The sequence below is a fragment of the Mus musculus genome, chromosome 6 (assembly GCF_000001635.26).
Source record: "Mus musculus strain C57BL/6J chromosome 6, GRCm38.p6 C57BL/6J".
Lineage (NCBI taxonomy): Eukaryota > Metazoa > Chordata > Mammalia > Rodentia > Muridae > Mus > Mus musculus.
The window spans coordinates 49,366,207-49,391,844 of record NC_000072.6 but is presented as its reverse complement, the minus strand read 5'-3'; the positions used below and the strand labels follow the sequence as shown (position 1 = coordinate 49,391,844).

General features: G+C 43.0%; 1 protein-coding gene across 7 annotated transcripts; it reads right to left on the bottom strand.

The window, feature by feature from the left end:
* Positions 1-1,939: 1,939 nt before the first annotated feature.
* Fam221a (family with sequence similarity 221, member A) lies at positions 1,940-24,924 on the bottom strand. Of its 7 annotated transcripts, none has more exons than XM_006505938.4 (8): positions 24,612-24,626; positions 23,872-24,013; positions 19,104-19,277; positions 15,551-15,741; positions 13,243-13,449; positions 8,766-8,882; positions 6,390-6,472; positions 1,940-3,028 (listed from the first exon to the last, which is right to left on the bottom strand). In XM_006505938.4, exons 1-8 carry the CDS (start codon positions 24,619-24,621, stop codon positions 2,960-2,962), a joined length of 993 nt encoding a protein of 330 aa, XP_006506001.1. In that variant the 5' UTR covers positions 24,622-24,626; the 3' UTR covers positions 1,940-2,959. The 7 variants fall into 7 exon arrangements, with proteins under 7 accessions (XP_006506001.1, XP_006506004.1, XP_006506003.1 ...); XM_006505941.4 differs by lacking the exon at positions 24,612-24,626 and adding an exon at positions 24,387-24,402; XM_006505940.4 differs by lacking the exon at positions 24,612-24,626 and adding an exon at positions 24,221-24,238.
* Positions 24,925-25,638: the final 714 nt, after the last annotated feature.

Here is a 25,638-nt window from a genome sequence, read left to right as displayed (position 1 = left end):
GTAGTCATACACCTCAAATATCTTAGCTGTCTTTCTGTCCTGCCCTTTGGATCATGAACTTAATCACTCATGCCTTGTTGCCCATTTAATTAATCCTCTTACAGTTAAATCCCACAATGTGACACTCCATCACCAATCTGCTCTAACAAGAGTCCAAGAGAATGGCAGTGACTTCCACTAATTCTAACCTTTATTGGTCCGACACTCTGCGTCCTCAGTTTTCAGAACATTCTCAGCCATTACAAGTCTTAGGACCTTAATGGTGAGGATCATCCAAGGCTTCCTAGGGAGAAATTCAGGCTGTAACTTCTCAAGGTTTTTCCTCTCAACATAATATTTTTACTATTTGAGAATTTCACACAATGAGTGTACCCCCAATCACATTTGGTTCCCAGGCATTCCAGGTCTACCTTCTGAAGTGGAAGGTTAAGGGTATTTTGGAGAGTCAGTTGTGTTGGATAGTGTTTTGCTGGGGCAAACACTCGAAGGAGTGTTGTCCTAAAGTGGACACAGGTGAAAGACTAAGGCAGACTGGAGAAGAAATTTCACTGAAGCAGACACAGGTGAAAGGATGTTCTGCTAAAGCAAACACATGAAAAGACACGTGATGAAGGATTCTTTGCTAACAACACACATGTATGGGTCCACCTTATATTGTGTAGTTGAGCTTCATTTGTCAGGACTCCTCCACCAACTCAGGCAGATTGGATGCACGTGCTGAGGCAAGGCAAGGCACGTGGAGGACACGTGATTTTTGGAGGGCACAAATAGGACTCCATAGAGTGATGGAAGCAGAGCTTGGCTTGCTGGTACAGCTAGCTATGTAACACTTGTAGGTCTCTCCGATATGGATCCACTCTTGTGGGTCTTCACTGATCTTTGCTTCCTTGAGAAAGGCACAGCCAAGAACTTCTCCTGGTGTTCCTGCTGGTCTCCCTTGCTGACTCCTGCTGAGGCTGAAGCCCACTGTCTTTGCTACACAGTGCCACCACTGCTGATTCATGACTCTACCAAACTGGACTGCTAGTGTATCTGTGAGGTGTTTGCGAGTGGATGAAGCTGCTGCTGTTAACCTGTGAACTGAACTGCCCATTGCTCCAAAGAACCTTTCTAAACAGGTCCACTTTGCCCTTTCTTTCCCACTACCTCTAGTGAGTGGTAAGCTAAAGGGTTTAAGAACCATCATTAAAAATAGGATTTGAAAAAAATTAACGTTTACAACCCTCCCACCCTATGTGTGTCTCCCATGCAAAAAAAAAAAAAAAAAAAAAAGAAAGGAAAAAACACACCAATTCCAAATTGTGTTGAATTGTGTTGCACATATACTCATTGGCGCATAGCTAAACTCTTAATGGCCAGCCACTTAAAGATTAGTGAATCCTCTCCCCTAACCCCACTCCCCTGTCAGAAGCCATCAACTGTGAAGAGCTACACTTCAGCATCCCTAGCACAGTTTTTAAGTACTCTCTTAATGGCTTCCTGTCCAGACTGTTTAGTTTGGAGATGGAAGGAGGGTACCATAGAAGCCTTCAATGTCTCTCATTCTCAACTGTGAGTCTGAAGTCATTGAAAATACTGCAAAGAAGCTTCCTTGTCCGTAGCAGCCAGCCGCAGCAGACAGAGGATGTCCCCAGGGGCAGCCTGGACCACTGACATCCACAGGCCACACAACGCCAACACGGCTTCTGGCAGCAACATGGACCATGGAGGTCTTTCAAGAAGGTCCAATCCACAAAATGAGCCTTTCTTCCTCTTGGCCATCCTCCACTGCCTAGAGCCGGGACGATCTGTGGCTAGACATCACATTCAGAAGCCGAGCCTGCCTGAGCTCCAGGCAGCTGCACACCACCCTGTTGACAGTACTAGGTAACATGCCCCTTTGTCAGCCAAGGCTACAACCCCACGACTGTCGCCACCACAGCCCCTCAGTTCTGCCATCTTTCCCATCTCTCCTTGTATTTTTATTCATTGAGGTGGCACTGCAAACAACAATATGTCATACAGTTTTGGGGTTTTGGGGTGGGGGGTGTTGCACAAACAGCTTTACATGCAAATCCATATTGCAACTAGTAATTGGTCTGATTCAATGTTTCTGGTTTCCGAAGCACCATAAATACTGGGTTACTGCTAAGACTCCTACCCAAAGGCAGGGTGACTCTGTGGGTGGGTGGTATGGCTGGGGCCATAATACTTGATTAAGGGCTCAGAAACTCAGGGGTAGGAGACTGTTAAAAACTGGAGAAGCAGCACTGGGCAGCGAACAAAGAACAGGTAGGGCCAGTCCTTAGCCAACTGGGAGGTGAGGCCCAGCAGTTCAGTAGAAGCATGGAGCCATTGCTAGAGCCCTCGCTGGTTGTCCTATTGAAGGGAGGAGGACCTGGAACCTAGGCGCTGCCCAGGCCTGAAAGCACAATGGTCACATCGGGTGAGCCAGCAGGACAACTGTCACTAAGGGCACAGAAGAGTGCAGCACTGCCCAGCCACATGGTCACCCTGACTCTGGGCAACAACAGGATATCCAAGCCAAGTCTTGCTACATTGAATGAAAAATCTGACCCTATGTATTTGTTTAAAACCTTTAATAATATCCTTAATTTTTTAGGTAGACTAAAAAAAATTAAATTATGATAAACTAAAAATATTTACTGTATTTTTGGGGTTTGAATCACATAAAAATAACATAAAACTTGCTAAGAGAGAGAGAGCGAGCATACACACGGTAAGGCAAGAATACCGTGATCCCAACGCCAGGCTGTGCTACCCAATAGACATCTTTAAAAGGCATAGAAAGTGCTTTAAGTCATGAGTTCTGACAAAAAACAAAAATTCACTTCACTTGTTTCAATAAGCTAAGCCAATTCAAAAGGACATATTTACACAATTAGAAAGTATATATATTGGGAGAAAATAAATAAATAGAAGATGCATCTGGATGACGGCTCGATCTGTTCACCAGACTTCACGATGGCTTTGTGCTCGGCAGCGGTGGCACTTTTCCTTTCTGCTTAGCAGCCTTTTCCAGCTTTATCTGTAAATTTAAAACATTTATTGATAAAAATTTTTAATTATCCTAAACAAAGGTTGAACATCCCTTGCTAGTCATGCCTTATTTAACATAGCCACAAGAGTTGTTAACTGACAAACACTAAATCCAAAGTCTGACCACAAATGAGGAATGCCTGAATCTCTTTAAATGACTGACTGGCTTTAGCGTCTCAGGAAGTTTAATGAAAGAATATATACATCATTTTGAGCTAGCTCTCTCTGCTGCCTGCTTGCAGTCTGCAGTGTAAGCTCTCAGCAATTCTTACCACCACACATTCACACTCCCGCAATGGCCACTCTCCTTCCGGAACTGTAAACCAGATTAAATACTTTCTTTTAAATTGCTTTGGTCATGGTGTCCTATCATAGCAATAAGAAAGTAATTAATACACTAGGAACGGTGGCTTGTACCTGTATTCCAGTACATAGGAGATGGAGACAGGAGGATTGGATGTTCAAAGTCAGGCTTGAGCTACCTAATACCTTATTCTTCCAACCCCCAAACAAACAACAACAAAACCAATCAACCTCTAGATTAATACTCAACAAATGCTAGACTCTTTTTCCATCTCACTTAAGGATCAGTGTTAACTTCTTAGTAATATGAGAAGGGAAAAAAAAAAAAAACAAAGTATGCCAAACAACAGCAAAAGGGCAAAGCTGCCTTTGTTCGTCTGAAATAGTATTTAACAAAGCCAAGCAAAGAGATACACACTGAGCTCCCAGCACACTAGAGGCTGAGGTAAGATAATGGTACGTTTAAGGTCTTTGCATGTAGCAAGATGATGCTCAAAATATAAATAAATTAATTAAACTTAAGGAAAAACATTTTAAAGACAGAGAAATAGTACTTATCAAATATCCATCTGGTGGGCTAAGGGCCAAGCTATCTCTCTCCCAGACCTTGCCCTGCTTTTTCAAACATCCCTTTGGACATGAACAAAGTGCCTTTGCCATTTGATATATGGTACTAGTTTCCTTAATAAAAGTTAAACTGTAAGCATGTGTCCCAAGAATGAAGACTGAATGAATTATAAGTCCTGCCACTAAGAGTGCTACAAAAACAGCCTTCTAACTCCAACTCGTCTCTAAGGTCCTTTGGCTCTGTCTTTCCCTTTGCTACAACTTCCAAGTGTCTGTATCCCTGCCAAACTCACACTTTGAATGTTAATCACTGATGATTCTAGAGGCTGTGAACTTTCAGTGGTAGGCTGACTATGTGGACAACTGCAGGCATAATGTTATTGTGCCCTGTGTAAAGATTATCCTTGTATTATTTAAATGCTGATTTCTGTGCCCCCATATCTGGTTGCAATCCTTAGTATAAGAATCTCCTGTCTCAAAATTGTATAAACATTGCTCCCCACTTATTCCCTGATTGGTCAATAAAGTTAGCTGATCAGCCAATGACTGAACAAGGGAGAGCATAGGGATGGACTTCCTCCCAGCCAGGGGAGGAGGAGGAGGAAGAAGAAGAGGAAGAGGAAGAGGAAGAGGAAGGAGAGGAAGAAGGAGAGAAAGAAGAGGAAAAAGGAGAGGAGGAGGGGGAGGAGGGAGAGAGAGGATATTCTCCATGAGGAAAGAAACCAAAGAAACCATGAGAAAACACCTGGAGCCCAGAGAGCCAAATCAGTACTAAAATGCAAGTATTGTAGGAATTTTAACCGGGAAGTAGCCAGATGAGAGGATTAAAATAAAGAAATACTGCTGAGTTGCTGAGCCCTTAAAGACTGTCCAGTATCAATTATTTGGAAGCTAGAAGAAAAATGCAACACACTTCATAAAAATAACACTAGCATTTTGGTATTTACTGTCATCATAGAATCCAAATGTAGACAAACAACAACAACAATATCAACAACAACAACAAGCATACATACAAAAAGCCAACAGCAGACAACCCTAGGAGTGCAGTTGGTATCTATGAAAAAGTTGCCAGAGAGCTGCCTTCCCTCATTCACTGCCACACAGAAAGAAGGCACCAACTGTGGACCAGAAGGCAGCCCCCAAGGGACATCAAATCTGCAAGCACCTTGACTTAAGCCTTCCTGGCCTCAAAAACTGATAAGTTTTTTATTGTTTATGGTATTTTGTTAAATACCGCCCAAACCAGAGATATCCTTAAGACCAAGTTCTCCAAAAGAACTGTTTGCAGTGGTGGAAAGGATTTGTCTTTGCCGTCCAAGCGGGAGCTACTAGACACAGGTGACTACTGACCACCTAAGCTTCCCTCAGTTAGTGTAACTAAGGGACAGTTGTTCAGTTTTCATTTTATTTAAATTTAGACTTATACAATCGCATATGGTAAATGATTCCAGCATAGTTTCCATCACTGAGAAATGTCCTGCCCCTTCTCTCTGGCCTAAACTGTGTCCAGGATGATCCCTCCCGGCTTCAGGACATTCCCCCTGGACTTTAGAATTCCTCCTGGGGGAAGCTGAGACAATCCTGTTTTTCAGTTCATTGCCTCTGCTCTTGCATGGAGAACTTATTTAATATTGCACTTCCACCTCCTCAGTTACTTGGGAGCTTAGCGAGGCACCATGGAAGGACAACAGTAAGGGTTAGGGAGAGCCTTGCTGTGTGTAGTGTTTAGCTGGTTGTGTGGCCGGCTGAGGTGCAGTGCGGCTCAATACCCACAGAAGATGTTATCACTTCCATCAAGGTAGTTAGCGTGTCTATTGCCTCAAACATCTACCACTTCTTTGTCCATTCAAACATGGAAGTGACAGGCCTTGGAGCTGGGAGGATCCAGATTTGCAAAAAGACCAAGTGGGAGACCACCAGCCCCTACCCACCTAGAGACCAAACTACAAATGAGGCTAGCCCTTAACACTGGAGATCCATGCAGCAAGCCTTTCTCCCCTTCTCTCCCCTTCGCTCTTGCCATTCAAGTCCTCTCCACTAGCCATTCTGTGGCCGCTGCAAACCATGATCACACTCGTGTGCTACAGGATATTAGAGTGTATTCCTCCTCTGCACCCTGCACTCACCAGCCAGCCTCTCCACAGCCTCACCCCTGACACATATTTTAATTGTTTTAAACCGTGTATAAAAAATTCAAGATACACATAATTTACAAGTATGCAGATGGTAGATAATTTTATTTATATATTTAATCAATATTGATGAGTTTCATGAATCAGCTGGTATATCAGTCCTATTTATTCATGACTCCTTTTTCTATGTGAATTGTTCTAAAGAAGCTTCAAATCCTAAAACCATCTGTGAGTTCAACCTTTACAGATTGCTTTCAATGATGTCCCACATACAAGAGCTAATCTTTCCATGATGTCTGTGTTTCAGGTAAAGCCTTATGCAAGTAGATTTCCGCAAATACTTACCCTCTCCTGGTACTGTCTTTCAAAGTATGCCATATCATCCTCTTCAGGTTTCCTTAAGGAAGAAAGCTGAGTGCTTGGACCTACTAACATGAGGAAAAGTTCTCAGTCGTGTATTTATAACACTACACGTCCCCAAAAGGAGACGGAGAGGAGACAAAATCCCTTTATACCAAGTAGTAACAGTTTATTATTCAAACCAGAAATGGATTAAATGGTCCTAATACTGAACTCTTTCTTGGCAAGAATCCCATCACAAAACAAACGTAACTTCCAGTGGCAAACATCCTCCAAATATTCAACTGACTCCTGTTAAATAGCACCACACAGCTATGCCACATGAGTGACCCTGGGCCAGGCACAGAGCTGACACCCAGTCCAAGTCATTGAGAGGTTGCAGCAGGAAGAGTGTAAACTGGGGACCAGCATGGGCTACCTATATAGCAAGTTCCACACTAGCCTGGGCTACAGACTAAAACACTGTCTCAAAAAGTAGCAGAAAAGGACAACAGAAGACTTGATAGGTAAAGTGCTTGCCACCAACCTAACAAGCTGAGTTCATCCCCCAGGACTGAGGTGTTGGAAGGAAGGCACCAACTTCAGCAAGTAGTCCTCTGACCTCCACATCCATCCACACCTACCAACCTCCCTCCCCTGCACACACACACACACACACACACAGCAAGTAGTCCTCTGATCTCCATACACACACACACACACACACACACACACACACAGCAAGTAGTCCTCTGACCTACACGCACACACAGCAAGTAGTCCTCTGACCTCCACATACATCCACACCTACCAACCTCCCTCCCCTGCACACACACACACACACAGCAAGTAGTCCTCTGATCTCCATACACACACACACACAGCAAGTAGTCCTGACCTACACACACACACAGCAAGTAGTCCTCTGACCTCCACATACATCCACACCTACCAACCTCCCTCCCTTGCACACACACACACATACACACACACAGCAAGTAGTCCTCTGACCTCCACACACATACACACACACACACACACACACACACACAGCAAGTAGTCCTCTGACCTCCACATCCACACATACACACAGCAAGTAGTCCTCTGACCTACACACACACACACACACACACACACACAGCAAGTAGTCCTCTGACCTATACACACACACACACACACACAGCAAGTAGTCCTCTGACCTATACACACACACACACACAGCAAGTAGTCCTCTGACCTCCACATACACATACACACACACACACACACACACACACAGCAAGTAGTCCTCTGACCTCCACATACACACACACACACACACACACACACACACACACACACAGAGCAAGTAGTCCTCTGACCTCCACATACACACACACACACACAGCAAGTAGTCCTCTGACTTCCACATTCACACCCACTAATGGCCCCCCGCCATACAGTAAGTGGTCCTCTGACTTCTACATGCACACCCACCCCCCCAACGCACAAACACACACATAAATTTTCCAACATTTTTAGGCTGTAACTAGAAATTCATATTACACTTTTTGAGACGATAGATAGCATTTTGCACTATTGAGGCTTTCTCTTGGCAACCATAGAAATGATACTAACTGCTTTGGAAAGTTCTAGAACAAGAGGGGTAAGAGAGGGAGAGAGAGACAGAAACAGAGAGAGAGAGAGAGAGAGAGAGAGAGAGAGAGAGACAGAAACAGAGAGAGAGAGAGAGAGAGAGAGAGAGACAGAAACAGAGAGAGAGAGAGAGAGAGAGAGAGAGAGAGAGAGAGAGAGAGAGAGAGAGTGTTAATGTCAGGTGTCTTCCTCTATCACTCTCCATTTTACATTTTAAGACCAGGTCTATTACAAAACCCAGAGTCCTAGTATTGGGATAGACTTGCAGCCAATTGCAACATTCCCTCCAAATTGAAACATTGTCTGGAGGAGGGAAGGGGAGACTTAGTGCCTCAGAGTAAACAAAAGGTCACCAGTAGGGGGGAAAAAATTCAGATTTTTTTAGAGGGCTCCAACCCAGCAGTAGGGTGATGGTGGTGGTGGTGGTGGGGAAACAACAAAAAACTTGGAGTGAACAGTTGCTCAGGAGAGAGAGTACAGCCAAACCCGGGGAAGAGACCCCTGCTGGCCTGTGAAGCTGCCTGCAAGCCCCATGGGATGCGGAGCTCCTGGGTGCAGCTCTTGGCTGAGTCGGGGCCCTTCTGCTAATGCAGCTACTTGTGAGTTATCCCTGCTCCTTGCCCATGCACCTTTTGGCAACCCGATAAAAACTCATTGGCTCGATACCTTGGACTCTGGTGATGTCCTTACTGCGGTGAAGCAAATCAAACTCTACACTGTTACTTCACCCTAAGCTACTTCTCCTACCTTCATTACCGCCTGCTAGTGGCTGTGGAGAAGAAGTAGATGGTGCGTGCATGGCTCTTAGGAACGGATGGTCCATGGCCGAAACCGCAGAGTCCAAAACTTCAACCGAGGGTGCACCTTGAAACAGGAAATGTGGAAAGTGGAAATCAAATATCTTTTTATAAGATATAAGCAACTCATCATTTGTACTGTGAAGTAACCGGCATTGTTGGCTGACTAAAGTAGCACATGCCTCTAATCTATACCCTTGAGAAGTAAGACCCCCAAGTCAAACAGAACAAAACACCAAACATAAATCGGGAAATAAGTAAACAAGTCTTTATTTTATGTGTATAGGTGTTTCGCCTGCATATGTGTCTGTGTACGTGTGTGTGTGTGTGTGTGTCTGGTGCCCGCTGTTTGGTCCTCTGAAAGTAGACTTACAGACACTTGTAAGCTGCCACATGAGTTCTGGGACTCAAAACCAGATACCTGGCAAGAGCAACAGGCGCTCTCAACCACTTGGTCATATCTCTAGCCCAAGGAAAGTTTATCTTTCATCCAAGGGTCAGGAGGTGAGGATCACTTTAAAAAATAATTTTCATATTTCTCAGAAACTTTCCAGTTTTCTGAGGAAAACCATTAGATAGTAATGTAACCGTATCAGGGAAGAAGTACCCGGTCCCAGTATACTTAGTTCTGAAACAGTACAAAAAAGCATTCAGTATGAGGTGAGCTGAACTTCTGACCTACTCCTCACTAGAAACCCAGTGAGCTGCTTAGGTCTGTCAAGGGGACACCAACTAGAGTCATCTGAGAAGAGGGAACGTCCATCAACTGAGGACCTGCCTCTATCAGACTGTCCTGCAGGCATGTCTATAAGGTGCTAGCCTAACCAGAAATGGTTGATGGGGCCAGCCCATTGTCAGTGATGTCACCTCTGGGCAAGAGGTTCTCTTTGGTTATTTATTAAGAGTGTTTTGTTTTGTTAGACAGGGTCTCTCAATGTAGTCCTGGCAGTCCTGGAACTCCCTCTGTAGATCCTCTCTGTCTCTGCCTCCCTGGTGCTGGAACTACAGGCTTGCATCTTCCCCTGGAGGTCCTGGGTTGTATGATGTAGAGCAAGCTATGGGAAGCCACCAGTAAGCAGGGCTCTTCCATGATCTCTGCTTCAGTTTCTGACTCCAGCTTCCTGCTATAGCCTCCCTCAGGAATGGATTATCACCTATAATCCTCTCCTCAACTGCTGCATGGGTCTCCAATGTTAAGGGCTGGCCTCATTTGTAATTTGGTTTCTACATGGATAGGGCCTGGTAGTCTCCCACTTGGTCTCTCACTGAAAATCTGGATTCTACAAGGCTCCAAGGCCTGCCACTTCCCACATTGAATCTTCCAGTGCTGGGGACCCACCTTCAGTTATACTCTAAGGTCACCTGAGCCTCACTATGATAAACAGCATAGCAGACCCATCATCTCGGGGCTCAGCTGTCTGCCATGCCCTCCTGAGAACTGTGTGGACTGCTTCTACATCACACAGAAATCAAGTCCCAGGCAGAGAACACCACTGTCTAGAACCCAACATGGCTCAGAGCCAAAGCCCCAACACCCTGGGTTCTCTTCCAGCAGGACAGAAATTTCTAGATCTCTCCTCACTTACCTTTGCTTACCACCCTGCTTCCTCATGGTTTTTGCTAGCTTGAATAAGAATAGCCCACAGACTCATATATCTGAATAATTGTCCCCCAGTGGGTAGAACTGTTTGGGAAGGATTAGAAGGTGTGGCCTTGGTGGAAGAGGTTTGGCACTGGGGTTGAGCTTTGAAGTTTCAAAAGCCCACACCATCCCCAGTTAGCTTTCTGCCTCCTAGTTGTGCCTCAAGATGTGAATTCTCAGGTATTCTTACAGCCATGCCTTCACTTCAGTCAGAGACTCCAACCATCTGGAACCACAAGCCCAGATTAAACACTTCCTTTTATAAGTTGCCCAGGGAATGGTGTTTTATCACAGCAATAGAAAAGTTAAAAAGGGGGGTAGGGGGCAAGATGAAAGGTTTCTTTCTGTACATTGCAGCAACTTGAGGGACAAATATTAGAAAGGCCAAGATGGCAGTTCATCATCACCATTCAGAACGAGGATAAAACCACTGAAAGGATTAGCAAGATCTGGGTAAAAGAGAGGCAAAAATATCACTATTTGCTAACTATACTGAAAAGTCTACCTAAAACTCCCAAAACAGAGGTCCTATGTGATAGAAACAGAGAAATTTCTTCCAAAAGTTATCCTCTAGATTCCACATGTGCCCGCATACATATATACACATGTGTGCCTACATATACACAAATATGCATTTAATTTAAAGATTAAATAGAAATAATAAGAATTGTGTGGGCCTCCTAGAAAAATAATTTCAAAATTCCACTTGTCTGTGCAGAAGAGCACAAATAAATGAAGGCAAAATATAAATTATCTGTTCTCTCTATATTAATATGCATAGTTAATATGCTACTAAGTAAAATACTGCAATGTTTTTATAGAAAAAAATTAGGCCAAATTTCTGGAAAAAATTAAAAATACACCAGGAATATTCTAAGATAGTAAAATTAAATCATAAGTGAATTCACTTATTCACTCTGCACCTGCAATATGAAAATAATATGGTGGCTATACAGAAACAGACAAGAATGAGGCAGACCATGGAGTTAAGAGCAATCTCCGGTTTGCACCCAGTCCAGCTAGCTGATGAACAAGAGCAGTGACTCTCAACCTCCCTTACACTGTGACCCTTAAATACAGTTCCTCATGTTGTGGTGACCCCTGAACTATAAAATTGTTTCATTGCTACCTCATAACAGTAATTTTGCTACTGCTATGAATGGTAATGGAAACATGCAATATGCAGGATATCTGACATGCAACTCCAGTGGGCTTACAACTGACAGCTTGAGAACCACTGAACAAGAGGAAGCTGTGTAATGTCTCTATTCCTCACCTGTAAAACAGAAATGACGATTTAAGTCACAGACTTGCTATCAGGAATGAGTGAGGTCATGTGAAGTGGTTGGAACAACTCTAAGCACTAGAAAGCTTCAACCATCATGGTGACTTTGGTACTTGTGTTTGGGTTTTCTGAAGCTGTTACCTAAGCTGAGCCTAAGAAAATCAGGTACAGCAGGAAGAGGAGGAGGAGGAGGAGGAGGAGGAGGAGGAGGAGGAGGAGGAGGAAGAGGTGGTGGTGGTGGTGGTGGTGGTTCCTTTAATCCCAGCCCTTGGGAGACAGAGGCAAATGGCTTTCTATGAGTTTGAGGCCAGTTTTGTCCTGGTCTACAGAGGGAGTTCCAGGTCAGTCAAAAATGGTACACAGAGAAACCCTGTCTCATAAAACAAAAACAAAATAAAAACGAAATATCATGTACATTCAATCTAGAGAAGAGTAGACGAATTTGCCTATGTGATTTAACAAACTAGTTATATAATTATGTAAAAGAGAAAATATGTTAAAGTATCATAATTTTGACAGATGAAGTCAAACAGGAAGAATGTTACATATCAAAGCATACCATGATGTAATGAGAAATTAAGTATGTGTGCTACTGGCATACAAATAACAAGTACAACAGAATATGACAGTGTCTCCAATTATTTGAGAAAAATGGTAGTTGTATAACCAACATCAATTTAAACAAAAATTTATAGTATCTCACATGTTCACAAAAGTAAATCCCAATTTCATGAAAAAAAAGAAATTATATATTAAGATAAAATGAAGACAGAGAAGTAAATTTATAAAACAAAGTGTAAAAAGTAAAATAAAAAAAAAAAACATAGTTACAAACTTTTTAAAAATGATCTTAACAACATCGGGAGCAAGGGAGACAGATCCTGATCGAAAGTGTCTACGGTTCTCCCACAGACCCGAGCTCTGTTCCCAGCTCCTGTGCCAGGTGCCTCTCAACTGCCTGTAACTGCAGTGCCAGGGACCTGCCACCCTCTCCTGCCGCACAGGTGCCCTAACACACAAACACCTGCAGAAACACACACACATAAGTAAGAACAAAATAACACCTTTAGTGTTAAAATAAAATGGTTAATGACATATTGGAGAAAACATCTGCAAAGTAAATAAAAATATTAGTACACATAACATTTTAAGGACTTGATATGGGTCAGTGAGAAAAGATGAAAAGGAGAATGAAAAGGAAAAGTGGTGGGGGAGGGGAAAAAGCAGGAGCATTGCAATACAAGCTGCACACAACAAAAGTGTCCTGCAGCTCCTCCCACCGACAGTCAGGGACAGCTCTGGTTAAGTACTGCCACAGAATAATCTTTCCTCTTGAGTTTTGTCAGTTTTCTATAACAATATGTTGTATGGTGCAACAAAGTTTTTAAGATAAAAACCAAGTAAGGGAATTTTTTTCTGAAAGAAAATGACTCTAAGTCAGCCAGTGTAAATCTGTTACTGTTGGTGCGCCTCGTGCCAAGCTCACGCTTCCTCACTTACCGATGCCACTGTCATCTAAGCGCATGTAGCCTTCTGCCAGGGAGCTGAAACCAGTTAAACCTCCCATTGCCGCATAAGGAACATCCCGTCCTACCGGTTTTCCCTGAGCCAGCCTTTCTTGCCGTGTTTCCACCACTGTGTCGTGGGCATATGCCGGCTGGCCACAGGCACAAGTGTAGCAGCTGTGGAAGCCCGAGCACTTGGAGCCTGGATGAAGACACAAAGGGCAAACTGTTAAAAACAAGCACTAAGCTGCCTACCCTGGGACAGTTCTCTTAGCCAGAGCCAGATAAGGGTAGGTCCTCTGACCCTGCATCTCTTATCTCCAGCCACTGCTTATTCTTACAGATGCTGAAGTAGTTAAGGAGTAAACACTGAAGTGGGGGAGGGTTTCAATGACCAACTGGACCCAAAAGATGCTGCATTAAAAACTGGAGTGACAGAAGACACAAACTCTCTCCTCAAAAGCTATGTAAAAGCTGAGCGCTGTGGTAAACTACTATAGGCCAAGAACTCTGGAGGCTAAGACAGGAGAATCACAACTCTCAGGCCAGGCCCGTATACACAGCAAAACCCTGACTCTAAAAGAATAAATAAATCAACAAAGTCTGAAGAGATGGCTCAGTAGCTTGAAAGCACATACTGTTCTTGTAGAAGACCTGAATTCAGGTCTCCAATTTCAGGGGATCCGATGCCCTCTTCTGGCCTTTGCCAGCACTAGGGTCATGCACGTGTGCACAGGTACGATTTGTTAAGCAGCCATATTGGAATAGAGACCAGAATATATAATGTAAAATCTTTACCTGCTCACACTACTTATACCTGTGGATGGTTACCAAAGCACCTAAGTTTTATACAACTAATTCCATGCTTGTCGGATGAATCAGTCACTCTGCTACTGTCAGTAAACTGTTTCCCAGGTTGAGTTCTCTTTAGCCAGACTGCTTGCAGTAAGAAATGCTTCAGATCTGTTCACTGACCTGGAACTACTACATGTAGAATTTACTGTCTGAGCACCCACAGTCAGAAAATCTGAAATGTTTGTCAGGTTGTTGCTTTTTTTTTTTTTAAATTATAAAATCACTTTTTTAAAAGTCTATAACGTGAGTTCCAGGACAGCCAGGGCTATACAGAGAAACCCTGTCTTGAAAAACCAAAAAAAAAAAAAAAAAAAAAAAAAAAAAAAAATTAAAAGTCTATAACGAAGCTGGGCGGTGGTGGCCACGCCTTTAATCCCAGCACTCGGGAGGCAGAGGCAGGCAGATTTCTGAGTTTGAGGCCAGCCTGGTCTACAAAGTGAGTTCCAGGACAGCCAGGGCTATACAGAGAAACCCTGTCTCGAAAAAATCAACCAAAAAATAAAAAGTCTGTAAAGAATTCATTTAAGACTGGGGGTGTAGCTCAGTGGCCTTGCCTAGTATTCATGAGATCTTTGGATCAATGCCCACCCAATATCAACTGCCACAGCAAAAAAAGGGACCAGATTAATAAAATTCTCATTAAAAAACATTTTTATTATTTTTATAGATTTATTTTATGTTTGTGTGTATGCGTGATTGTCTAAATGTATGAATGTGTACAATGTCTGTCTACAAATGGTTGAAAGGCATCATGTAGGTGCTAGAACTGAACCTAGGTCCTCCATAAGAATAATAATTATTATTTACTGCTTTACTCCACCCCATTACTGAAAACTTCACCAGAGCTGGAGAGATGTGTCAGTGGTTAAGAGCACTTACTGCTCTTCTATAGAGAACCCAGCACCCACAGGGCAGTTCACAGCCATCTATAAGTCTAGTTCCAGGTATCCTTTTCCTGGCCTTCACATGTACCAAGAGCACATGCGGTACAAGATACACATGTAGACAAGATACCCATAGGCATAAAATTAAATTAAAATAAATTTAGAAAACAACAAAAAACAACTTTTGAGCCAGGCAGTGGTGGCTCATGTCTTTAATTCCAGCGACTCAGGAGGCAGGGGGCAGATGGATCTCTGTGAGTTCGAGGCCAGCCTGGTTTACAGAGCTAGTTCCAGGACAGCCAGGCAACACAAAGAAACCCTGTCTCCAAAAATAAAAATGAAATAATAATAATAATAATCAGGTCTTGTCTAGTAATTCTTTAAAATCTATCCCTGTTACTTATAATGACTGAACTTCAAACATTCCAAGAACTGAGTCTCCACGCATTGAATTTTACTTTGTAGCTAAATATTGACTTTGTAACTAAATGAACTGTCAAATCCAATAAGTATTTAATGAAGAACTTAGAGCACTCTGCAACTTCGCATAAGAATGGAACTTACAGGCATTGCATGTGAAGCCAAGAGCGGCACTGTGCTGATCAGCAAAGTGCTTGCACCTGCAGCGAATAGGCTGGGTACCATTCAGAGGGACATAGTGGTAAGCCTTGCACCGGCAACCACTCACTCGGCACGGCAGGGCAATGGGACGCTGCTGTGGGATCGTTTCAAAGTCAGTTTTGTGCTGTTTATACCTTTAGAAAATAGAAACACAAACACATTTGGATGTTGTCAAACATTACAATTTGGTGTCTATTAGATGCATACGTAATTATTTTGATTCTGTTTTTATCTCTTGTTATCTATTTATATTAATATGGTAAGTAAACCCCTACATGGACACTTCTAACAGCTTTAGTCAGGAGCCTTCACGTTTTCAGATTTTAATTTTTGATTATTTAAAAAGTTTCACAACTGTATGAAGAAATATAAATCCCTTAAAATCCTTGCCATTGCAGTTCTTTAGTCTGGGATGCATATCCTCAGTAGAAGAGAATGTTCCTAATTTTATAGGGACTGTGCTGGAAATCAAACCTAAGACATCATGTTTGTTCCACTACTAAAATATAACCAGCCACACAAAACAGCTCTTTATAGCAGGTTTCTACTGAGTCGGGTGCAGTGGTATACACGTACGACCTCAGCACTCAGAAAGCAGAGGCAGGAGAATCATGAGTTTGAAGCCAGCCTGGGCTATTCAGCAAAACCCTGTCAAAATATTAAGGTGCGAGGGAAGTGGCAAGTCAGGGAAGGGGTCTGCCGCCAAATCCAATGACCTTATTTTGAAACCTAAAATCTACATGGTGGGAGGAGTGAACCACTCCCCTTAAGTGGTCCTGTGCACATCCACACTGTGGCAGAGCAGGCCTGTGTCACCTATCTCTCTATCTCATACACACGCACTATAAAATCATATAAAATTATACAGCTTAGTGATAGATCACTTGCCTACTGTGTATAAGACAGTGAGTACCCTAGCACACCAAGAAAGCTAAAAGGGCCTGTGAGATGTGCCAGTGGATAAAGGCACTTGCTGCCGAGCCTAATGCCCTGAGTTTAATCCCTGGATCCACTGACCCCCATGCATGCACATACACATAAGTAAAGAAATAATGAATGAACAGATAAATAAATGCAAGATTTTTACAAAGAATGGTCTTCATTAAAGTGCATCACTTAAATTTATTTTTATCCTTTGCTATCTAAACCTAAAATAAGTTTAATATAACTTTAATGTAATTTACTTATTTCAAGAAACTCTAAAACTTTCATCCTTTAACCCTAGAATTCATTTTGGAAAATACACTCTTAAAAAATAATTCTACATATATATAGATTAGGGTTTGACTTTAAGGTGGTGTTATCAATAGTAAATGCACTAGCAGAATGCATAAATCCATTTCTAGAGAGCCATCTTCACATTTTTTTAAGCAACAAAGCCCTCTGTTTAGATAAAAGCCTTTACCAAATCACAATACTATATATGTGATAATTTAGAAGTTGAGTCGGTTAGGCCCGGGAAGGACAGGAATTGGAATCCCCATTTGTGTAACCTGCCTTTCTGCCTGGCACATGCCTGAGTCTCGCTCATGGCTTCGAGAACAACAGTGAACACCACTGGACTAGCTGGAACACAGAGCAATTATAAAACCTGCCTTCAGATTACTAATGGCTATGCACATACACATTTTCTGTGACTCAATCATGAAAAAAACAGTGCTTATAATTTATACATGCACAGAATATGAAACTAAATAAACAAGGCAAAGAGGAAATTACACAGATAAAATGAAAAGTACGGACAGGCTCTGGGTGGTCAGCGTCCGGCTACCATTCTGTATACTCCCCATTTTTTATAAACAGAAAGACACACATTGGATAGGAATTTTATTAAGTGATGAATACTACAGAGTAATGTCTTCATTGCAGTTGGGTTGAATCTTGAGGATCATATTCAGGCTGTACAAATTCCACACAGAAACTGACATTAAATGTTCACAAGCACAGATTATAAGACTACCACAGGTTTGCCCGTGCCCTACAGTTTTGACAGATATAAACATGTAGCCATCACCCTCCACTCCTCCCTGGTGTCTTTAGTCAGGGTTTCTAGGTAAGCTGAGAGGCAATCTATACACATTACTCATCCTAGCAACTGCCTAACAACTACTGTAACTCTGTAGCAACTCTGTAAACAGCAACTAGACAAAGAGTCTCTCAGAAACAGCCTCAGAAGTGCTGTTGAAACAAGGCAGTTCCCCTTCCATGGATTCCTTAGGCTGAAAAGTTAAACCTGGCCCCTAAAAATAGGTACCGTGTTCAGTGGTTCTTTTGTTTTGTACATTTTGCAAAGCAATTTGGTCATTTTGATAGAAAAATCGGAAGAAATGCACAGGCACAACAATACAAATAACACACATTTATGACTGGTCCCTCAGGTCTCTCTTCTAGGCAATGTTTTTTAACACAACAATTTGAAGTCAAAAGAATTTGCATTTTTGTTTGTTCAAGGTATGAGGCCAAGTATGGGGATACATGGCTGTAATCCCAGCACCTGATAGGCCAGAGAATCATGAATTTGAGGCTAGTTAGTAATATACAGCAAGTCCCAAGCCAGCCTGAGATAAATAGCGCGGTCCTCTCTCCAAGAAATGAACAAACAAATAGAGAATGAAAACCACCAATGCAGTACTCCTTGAGGATTTGAGGGCGATTCCTAGCTCTGAGGAGAAGTGGGTCTGCTGTGGATGAGTAGTCTGAACAGCACAGATCAGCGTGGCCACCCAGCATCTACCTATCTAACAACACATCACCTACTTATCTAACAACACAGCACCTACCTACCTATCTAACAACCCAGCATCTACCTATCTATCTAACAACACAGCATCTATCTATCTAACAACACAGCACCTATCTATCTATCTATCTATCTATCTATCTATCTATCTATCTATCTATCTAACAACACAGCACCTATCTATCTAATAACACAGCACCTACCTATCTAACAACACAGCACCTACCTACCTAACAACAGGACCAGCAGATGCTACTTTCCCCAAACTGAAAGACCCCTGGGAAAACATCATCTTCTGTTACCAATGGCAACCCAAGAGTTGCTCATGGTGACAGACTCTGTGATAAGTTTAACAGGGTATGGAAGTTTATTATATATTTATAATCCCTAACATAATTCTAGAGCACTATGGAAATGCCAGCATCAAATGTTTCTTAATCATCATGCTGTTATTTACAGGAGGAAGACACGTTTTTGCTATAGTTGTAATTTTCTAGCCATCTGAAAATCATGATAAAGTGGGCTGGAGAGACGGCTCAGCAGTGAAGTGCACGAGTCTGGGTCACTGTTCCTATCTTAGGTGGCTCACAGCCATCTGTAACTCCTGCTCCAGGCAGATCTGATGCCTGAGGTTTCTGCAGTCACCTGCACATACCCACCCAGAGATACACAAACACACACACACACACACACACACACACACACACACATAATTTTAAAAAACATTAAAAAAAAGAAAATGATACAGTATCTTACCTATGGGTACAAAAACACAATGTCTCCGGGCCAACAAGTTTGCAATCCATTCCTGTTGGTGACCGCCAACTCACAAATAATCTGTTCTGTAAACGCATGGGTAAAACTTTTTTCTTGTATTCTTCATATTCTTCAGGAGTAAAAAGTTTCCCTCCATCATCCTCACCAACAATTCTACAACAACAGCAACAAGCATTGCTTTTAATCCTTGAGTATTTTCCAGACCAGAAATTAAATTATTTTTGTATACTTAATTAAAAAGCGGCTGTGACTTGGATTTTGACTTTCAGCACAAATACATAGCCAAATTACAAACAGAAACAATAAAATGTCCGCTTCTGATGGAGTTCAGGAGGTGTGAACAATGTCTTGAGCCAGCAGCCAAAGCAGGAATGCCATTCCCACCATCCCAAGTATTCTCCCCTGAAGCAGGCCCTACCCCTCATTCCAGGAGCCTCCCTCTCTACCTGGAAAGAAAGAACACACTTATTTCTGAAGACAGAACAGCCCAGAGAAGAATCTAGACAAGCAGGCCTTCCTCCCCAAGCTCCCTAGCCCACTGCCACTCAGTCACACTCTGTTGTTGTTCAGTCATCTTGCTCCCTGGTTGTCCACCATTCAACCAACCTAAGCATCAAGGTACAGGATTTCCTGCGAGTTTATTTTCTTTCACTCCAATGCCACATAAAACTTGACTCTGTACGCTTTTCCCTGGTCAATTTCCCTTTTATTTGAGGTACTTTACCTACGGACCCAACGATGTCTGAGGAAAGAAATCTTCTCTCCACTCGCTTCCCATATAAAAGACTTCCCATTTAAAACAATTTTAAAACACAACTTCACTGACTGTGGTGGGTTGACTAAGAAATGCCCCCCACGGGTTCTTGCATCTGAACACTTGGTCCCCATCTGGTGGCACAGTTTGGTAAGATTATGGAACCCTTAGGAGGTGCAGCCTTGCTGGAGGAAGTCCATTGTTCAAGGCCAGCTTTGAGGGAATATAGCTTCTCCACTTCCTGTTCTGTCTCTCTCGGCTTCCTGAGTGCAGACAAAGTATAGCCAGCCATCTTCCGACTCCTGCCACCACGCCAGGCCGGGCCGCACCATCCCAGCTGGAACAGACTCTATCCCTCTGGAACCCCGAGCTAAAATGGATCCTTCCTTCTTACATTTCTTTTGACTATGGTATTTTCTCACAGCAACAAAAAAAGTAATCAGACACTTACCAAGGTTTGCCACTTGAGAATTATCACATACTCATCTCAATTTCTCCTTCAATTCTGAAACAAACATTCATTCTTCTCATTAAAAGCTTGAGCCTAAACCAGATGTGGTGGTTGTACTCCCACTATCTAAAGAGGCTGACGATAAATTGGAGGCCACCCTGGACTATACACTAAGGCCTACCCTAACTCAAGAAAATAAAAATCTTAAGCTTAAACTGCTAAAAATTATGTTTTCATCATTTAAAAAACAGTATCTAAAATTAAAAATATATCAGTGCAGTCAGCAAAACTACTTACCATACCTGACCTCTGACCTCTATGATCTCTGAAAACATGCTCTGATTTACACAAGCTCAGACTCATAGTATGTAGTGGGTGATCAGATGTTTCAAGGTTTAATTTCAGCCTGCACTATTTCTATGAGGAAAATTTTGCTTTGCAAGAGGGAAAAAATACAAATTTAAAAAAAATAGAAGTTGTTCAAAATGGGAAGAAGTTCTCTTTAAAACTATCTCCCTGTAATTCCTGAAAAGTGTTGTTTATAGAATGTTTATGATTTTTTTTGTACATAACATGCTTTTTTTCTTATTCTGAAATAGCTAGTTGTAGTAGAAAACAGAAGCCCGGGGCTGGTGAGATGGCTCAGTGGGTAAGAGCACCCGACTGCTCTTCCAAAGGTCCAGAGTTCAAATCCCAGCAACCACATAGTGGCTCACAACCATCTGTAATGAGATCTGACTCCCTCTTCTGGAGTGTCTGAAGACAGCTACAGTGTACTTACATATAATAAATAAATAATAATAATAATAATAAAACATTTTTAAAAAAAAAGAAAAAAAAAAAGAAAACAGAAGCCCAAGAGAGGCCCATTGGACTTGCAAACTTTATATGCCCCAATACAGGGGAATGCCAGGGCCAAAAAGTGGGAGTGGGTGGGTAGGGGGGGAGGGTATGGGGGACTTTTGGGATAGCATTGGAAATATAAATGAGGAAAATACCTAATAAAAATATTAAAAATTAATTAATTAGTTAATTAATTTAAAAAAAGAAAATTCAGAGGAACTACAAAAAGAAAAAAGAAAACAGAAGCCCAATTCATAAGCTATACAATCAGCAAAATTTTCTCCCTTGTTGTTTTAAATAAACTTTTAAAACCCTAGAAATACAATAAAAGCCACCTACAAAGATTACTCAGCCCCAAAGTCTATACATCTCAGAGGACTTCTACAAAGTTAGAATTCTGAAGCTGTGGAGCTTCCCACTGGACTCTGCACTTAAACAATTTAATAAATGTTTACACACTCATCCTCCAAGAAAACGAAAGAATGCAGACAGAGCTTTCTCTCCTCTTTCCTACCTGTGCCTGTAGCCTGCATTCAGTCCTTCCTCTCCCCTAATGCCTGCCCTTTCTTGTTCTCACCTCTGCTTAAGTACTCTAGACACACAATAGTGTTTTTATGACTTATTCTGAGATAAAGTTTTATTATAGCCGTCAAAGAACAGCAGCAGATACAGAAAGAGTGTAGGATAAATGCAAATCTTTTAAGTAAGAAAGTGTTGGTATCTAAATTCCAAACCAAAACAGCTCAAACTTTATTGTACGTCCACTGTGTCCAGGGCATTTGTTCACCTGCTGGACTGAGTTACTGAGCCTGGGTAAGTCTAACACCCTGATCTTCTAGTAAGCCCCCAGGTGCCCCATCTTTTGACACTGTGAGGAAAAAGACTAAACTCTCTCCCAGATGCCTCCCACCAAAGGCAAGTCAAAAATTAAAGAAAAATGGCAACGTGTTTTGTTTGGCCTTTCTTTTTGCAGAACCCAGGGCCTTGCACTTGCCAGGCGATGCTCTACCACTGAGCTACAGCCTCGCCTTTAGTTTTTCAGCAGGTTCTCACCAGGTGGTTTGGACTGATCTTGAACTCACTACCCTCCTAGACATCTCCTCAGGGCTGAGATTACAGGCCTGGCCCCTGACAATAGGAAAGTTGGTTTCTGATAGGGATCATTTTGGAATGCCTTCCCCAAATAACCCTTTGATATCTGGAAGGCCGAGTCTTCATGTTTCTCAGATCTTATTGATGCAATAATCTCTCCTAAAGGGAAATGTTCCATAATATTTACGATTGCAAAAAATAATTTTCCATGAGCCTGTCCCTACCATTTTCTGGACAAGAGACAAGTGAAAAGCCAGAAAGCAAAACTAAAGAAGCCAGCCGTGCTCTGTAAGAGGGTGAGCATGCGGTGAACCTACCATGAAGACTGGGTGCTACTGCCTAGTTTTATGTCAACTTGACCCAAGCTAGAGTCATACAGAAATAGAAAATCTCAAATGAGGGCTGGAGAGTTGGTTCAGTCATTAAGAGCACTGACTGGTCTTCTAGAGGTCCTGAGTTCAATTCCCAGCAACCACATGGTGGCTCACAACCATCTGTAATGGGATCTGATGCCCTCTGCTGGTGTGTCTGAAGACAGGTACAGTGTACTCATATACAAAAAATAAATAATTCCTTTTTAAAAAGAATTTTTAAAAAAATAAGAAAATTTCAACTGAGAAAAAATGACACACATACACACTAGACTGGCCTGTGGGCAAGCCTGTGGCAGGACCTCTGATTGATGTAGGAGGGCCCAGCTCACTATTACTATGCTATTAGCAAACAGGCCGAGCAAGCCATGAACAGCAAAGCAATGAGCAGCACCCTCCAGGGGCACTGCATTAGCCCCTGGCCTGGCCTCCCTGGATCATGGCCTACAAGCTATACACTGAAATAAACCCTTTCCTCCTAAGTTGCTTTTGATCAGTGTTTCAATAGAGCAATAGAAACCTAACTAAGACAGACTGATCAAGCTGTTCCATCTCACATTTCCTGTTCAGAATCTTCAGAAAGTTCTAAGCATTACCCAAAACTACACTATTGGGGCAATATGCTGGGAAACCCAACTGCCTGGACACCCCACGAATGACTTGGGGGAAGCTCTATACATCTGGCTTTTCCTTTGTGCACACACATTCTCCAAGTCGTCTGTAACCTCTATTCTCCCAGTTTCCCAGCTGTCAAGAAGAAACCCCTCCTAGGCTATGGGAATTGGGGGCAGATGTGTGTGGAGCCAAAGGAGCAAGCAGCTGTGTTCCCTGCTTCCAGAGAGGAGTCTCGGAAGCTAAGTCCAAAAACCATCTCCCTTGGTTTGGGAGAGCACTGAATTGATGTATAAACTGACATCTACTAACTTTTATAGACCCAATATGTAAATCAATTGTCACTAAGAGAAACAAAAAGGGATCCATTTTAAAAGTAGTTAATCATCCCTTTTGGCAAAGGAGACTCTCAAGTGGTCTCCGAAGAGATTCATTATAGAATAGAATTGTGTGTCTGCAAATTTAATTACAGAGGATGAAATGTGAAATTAATCCAGGCCTCCCGAACAGACTCCCAGAGCGCTAGTACGTTCGTCCGCTGGGTCCGGGTTCGTCCCACCGTGCTCGGACGGACAAGAGTCCGTGAACAGGAGCCCGCCCCGCGGAGCAGAGTTAAGGCCTCACCTCCGGTACTCCAAGTACTCGTCCACTGCCTCCGCACCACCAGGAGGCAACGTCAGCCGCTCCATGGCCGCGGGAAGCGAAAGGAGCCCTTGCCTCGAGCTCTTGAGTCCGCCCTGCAGCTGCCAGGCAGGATCCACCAGACCTGCGCGAGTAACAAACAGCCTTGCCGCCAGAAACTGCCCGGTCCCGCCCCCTTAGCCCCGCCCCGTCCTGGGCCCCGCCCCTCTGTTTCACCCGCTTAGTCCCGCCCTTGTCCCCCTCAGCTCCCGTCCTCTCCCCGCAGCTCCTCCCCAATCAATCTTCCCCCTCCTCTGGGCTCCGCCCCACTTAGCTCCGCCCTCATCCTTACCTCTCCCCAGCTCCCGCTCTACCCTAGCATCCGGCCTGTCCTAGCGCCCCTCTTCTTCCTTGTGCCACGCCCCTTGGCCAAGCCCCGCTTTGCCCCGCCCCTCTTGCTGCTCCAGGCCAAACGTCTCCACCAACCCTCGTGATTGCTTCCGTGGCCCACAGTCTACCTGGCGATCCTCTAAGGGTCCTTGAGCTTAATTTAGCTTGAGCTTCGCCACCCTACCGCTACCTGAGCCCTACAAATTGGCTTCTCCTGCATAGCCCAAGGCTGCAAAACAGATGCTGTTTGCCCACTTCAAACTTCGTGCTCTTCACTGCTTCATTCCCAGAGTCTCCTTAAGAATAAGTGCAGTGCCAGGATACAATGGGTTCTCAAAACAGGGTTTATATACCTCTTCCCATTTAATCAATCTCTCGAAATGTACGTAGTCTTGGAGAATTGGCCACTTGGAGCGGTAGCTAAGAGTGCTTGCTGTGCGATCATAAGTACCAGAGTTCAGATCCCAGCACCCACATAAAGAACCAGGCATCTCAGACTCTTAATACCCCAGTTTCAAGGTAGGTGGAGACAGAAAAATCAATGAGGTTTGCTGGCTTTCAGCCTAGACAAGAAAATCCCAACCCTGGGTTCAGGGAGAGACTACATGAAAGGATTAAATGGAGCATGATAGAGGAAGACACCCAACCCTTTCCTCTTGCCCACTGGCCTCAGAGCTTGTTTACACTGCTGCACGCACCCATTCACAATCACACACTTCGAATCAGTACATCTCTGAAGTGTGGGGGAGGGGTGTCAACGTCCATGTTTTCAGTATTACGGTTGAGGCTGAGAACTGAGCATAGAAGCTTAGTTGGACAGCATGAGTTTAGCATACTGAGACCCTGGGTTCAAGTCTCGATGCCACTGGAAAATAATAAAATATAAAACCAGCAATCCTGAGTACCAGTGCAAGTGACAAGGAAAAAAAAATGTTCTCCAAAGAAAATAACAGGTTAAGGAAGAACAAGCAGAAACAATTCAGCCAAGTTCTTGCCTTCCGGGTAGGAGCACAAAGCCTTTGAGCTGCTAGGTAAGCTCTGTACTGCCAAACTATACACCTGACTCCAAGATAAGTCTGTTTCAACATTTAAAAAGAATCTCCACGCATTTTATATAAAAATGGAATTATCATCCGTTAGTAATTTAGCTATAAGTTGTTCTGGCAAGCTGAAAAGGAGTAAGAAATTAACCGTTACTCAGGAGAAAAGAATTCTCAAACATTGTAGCTCTCTATGGACCAAATTTCTCATCCTTTAATCTTCTTGTTTAACAGATAATTGGATTTTTAGAGATTCAAGGTTCACAGCAACTCGAATGCAGCAGGTCAGCTGTGGCTGTTTTCCAACAGTGTGTTTCTACTTCAGGGCTCTGCCAACTGA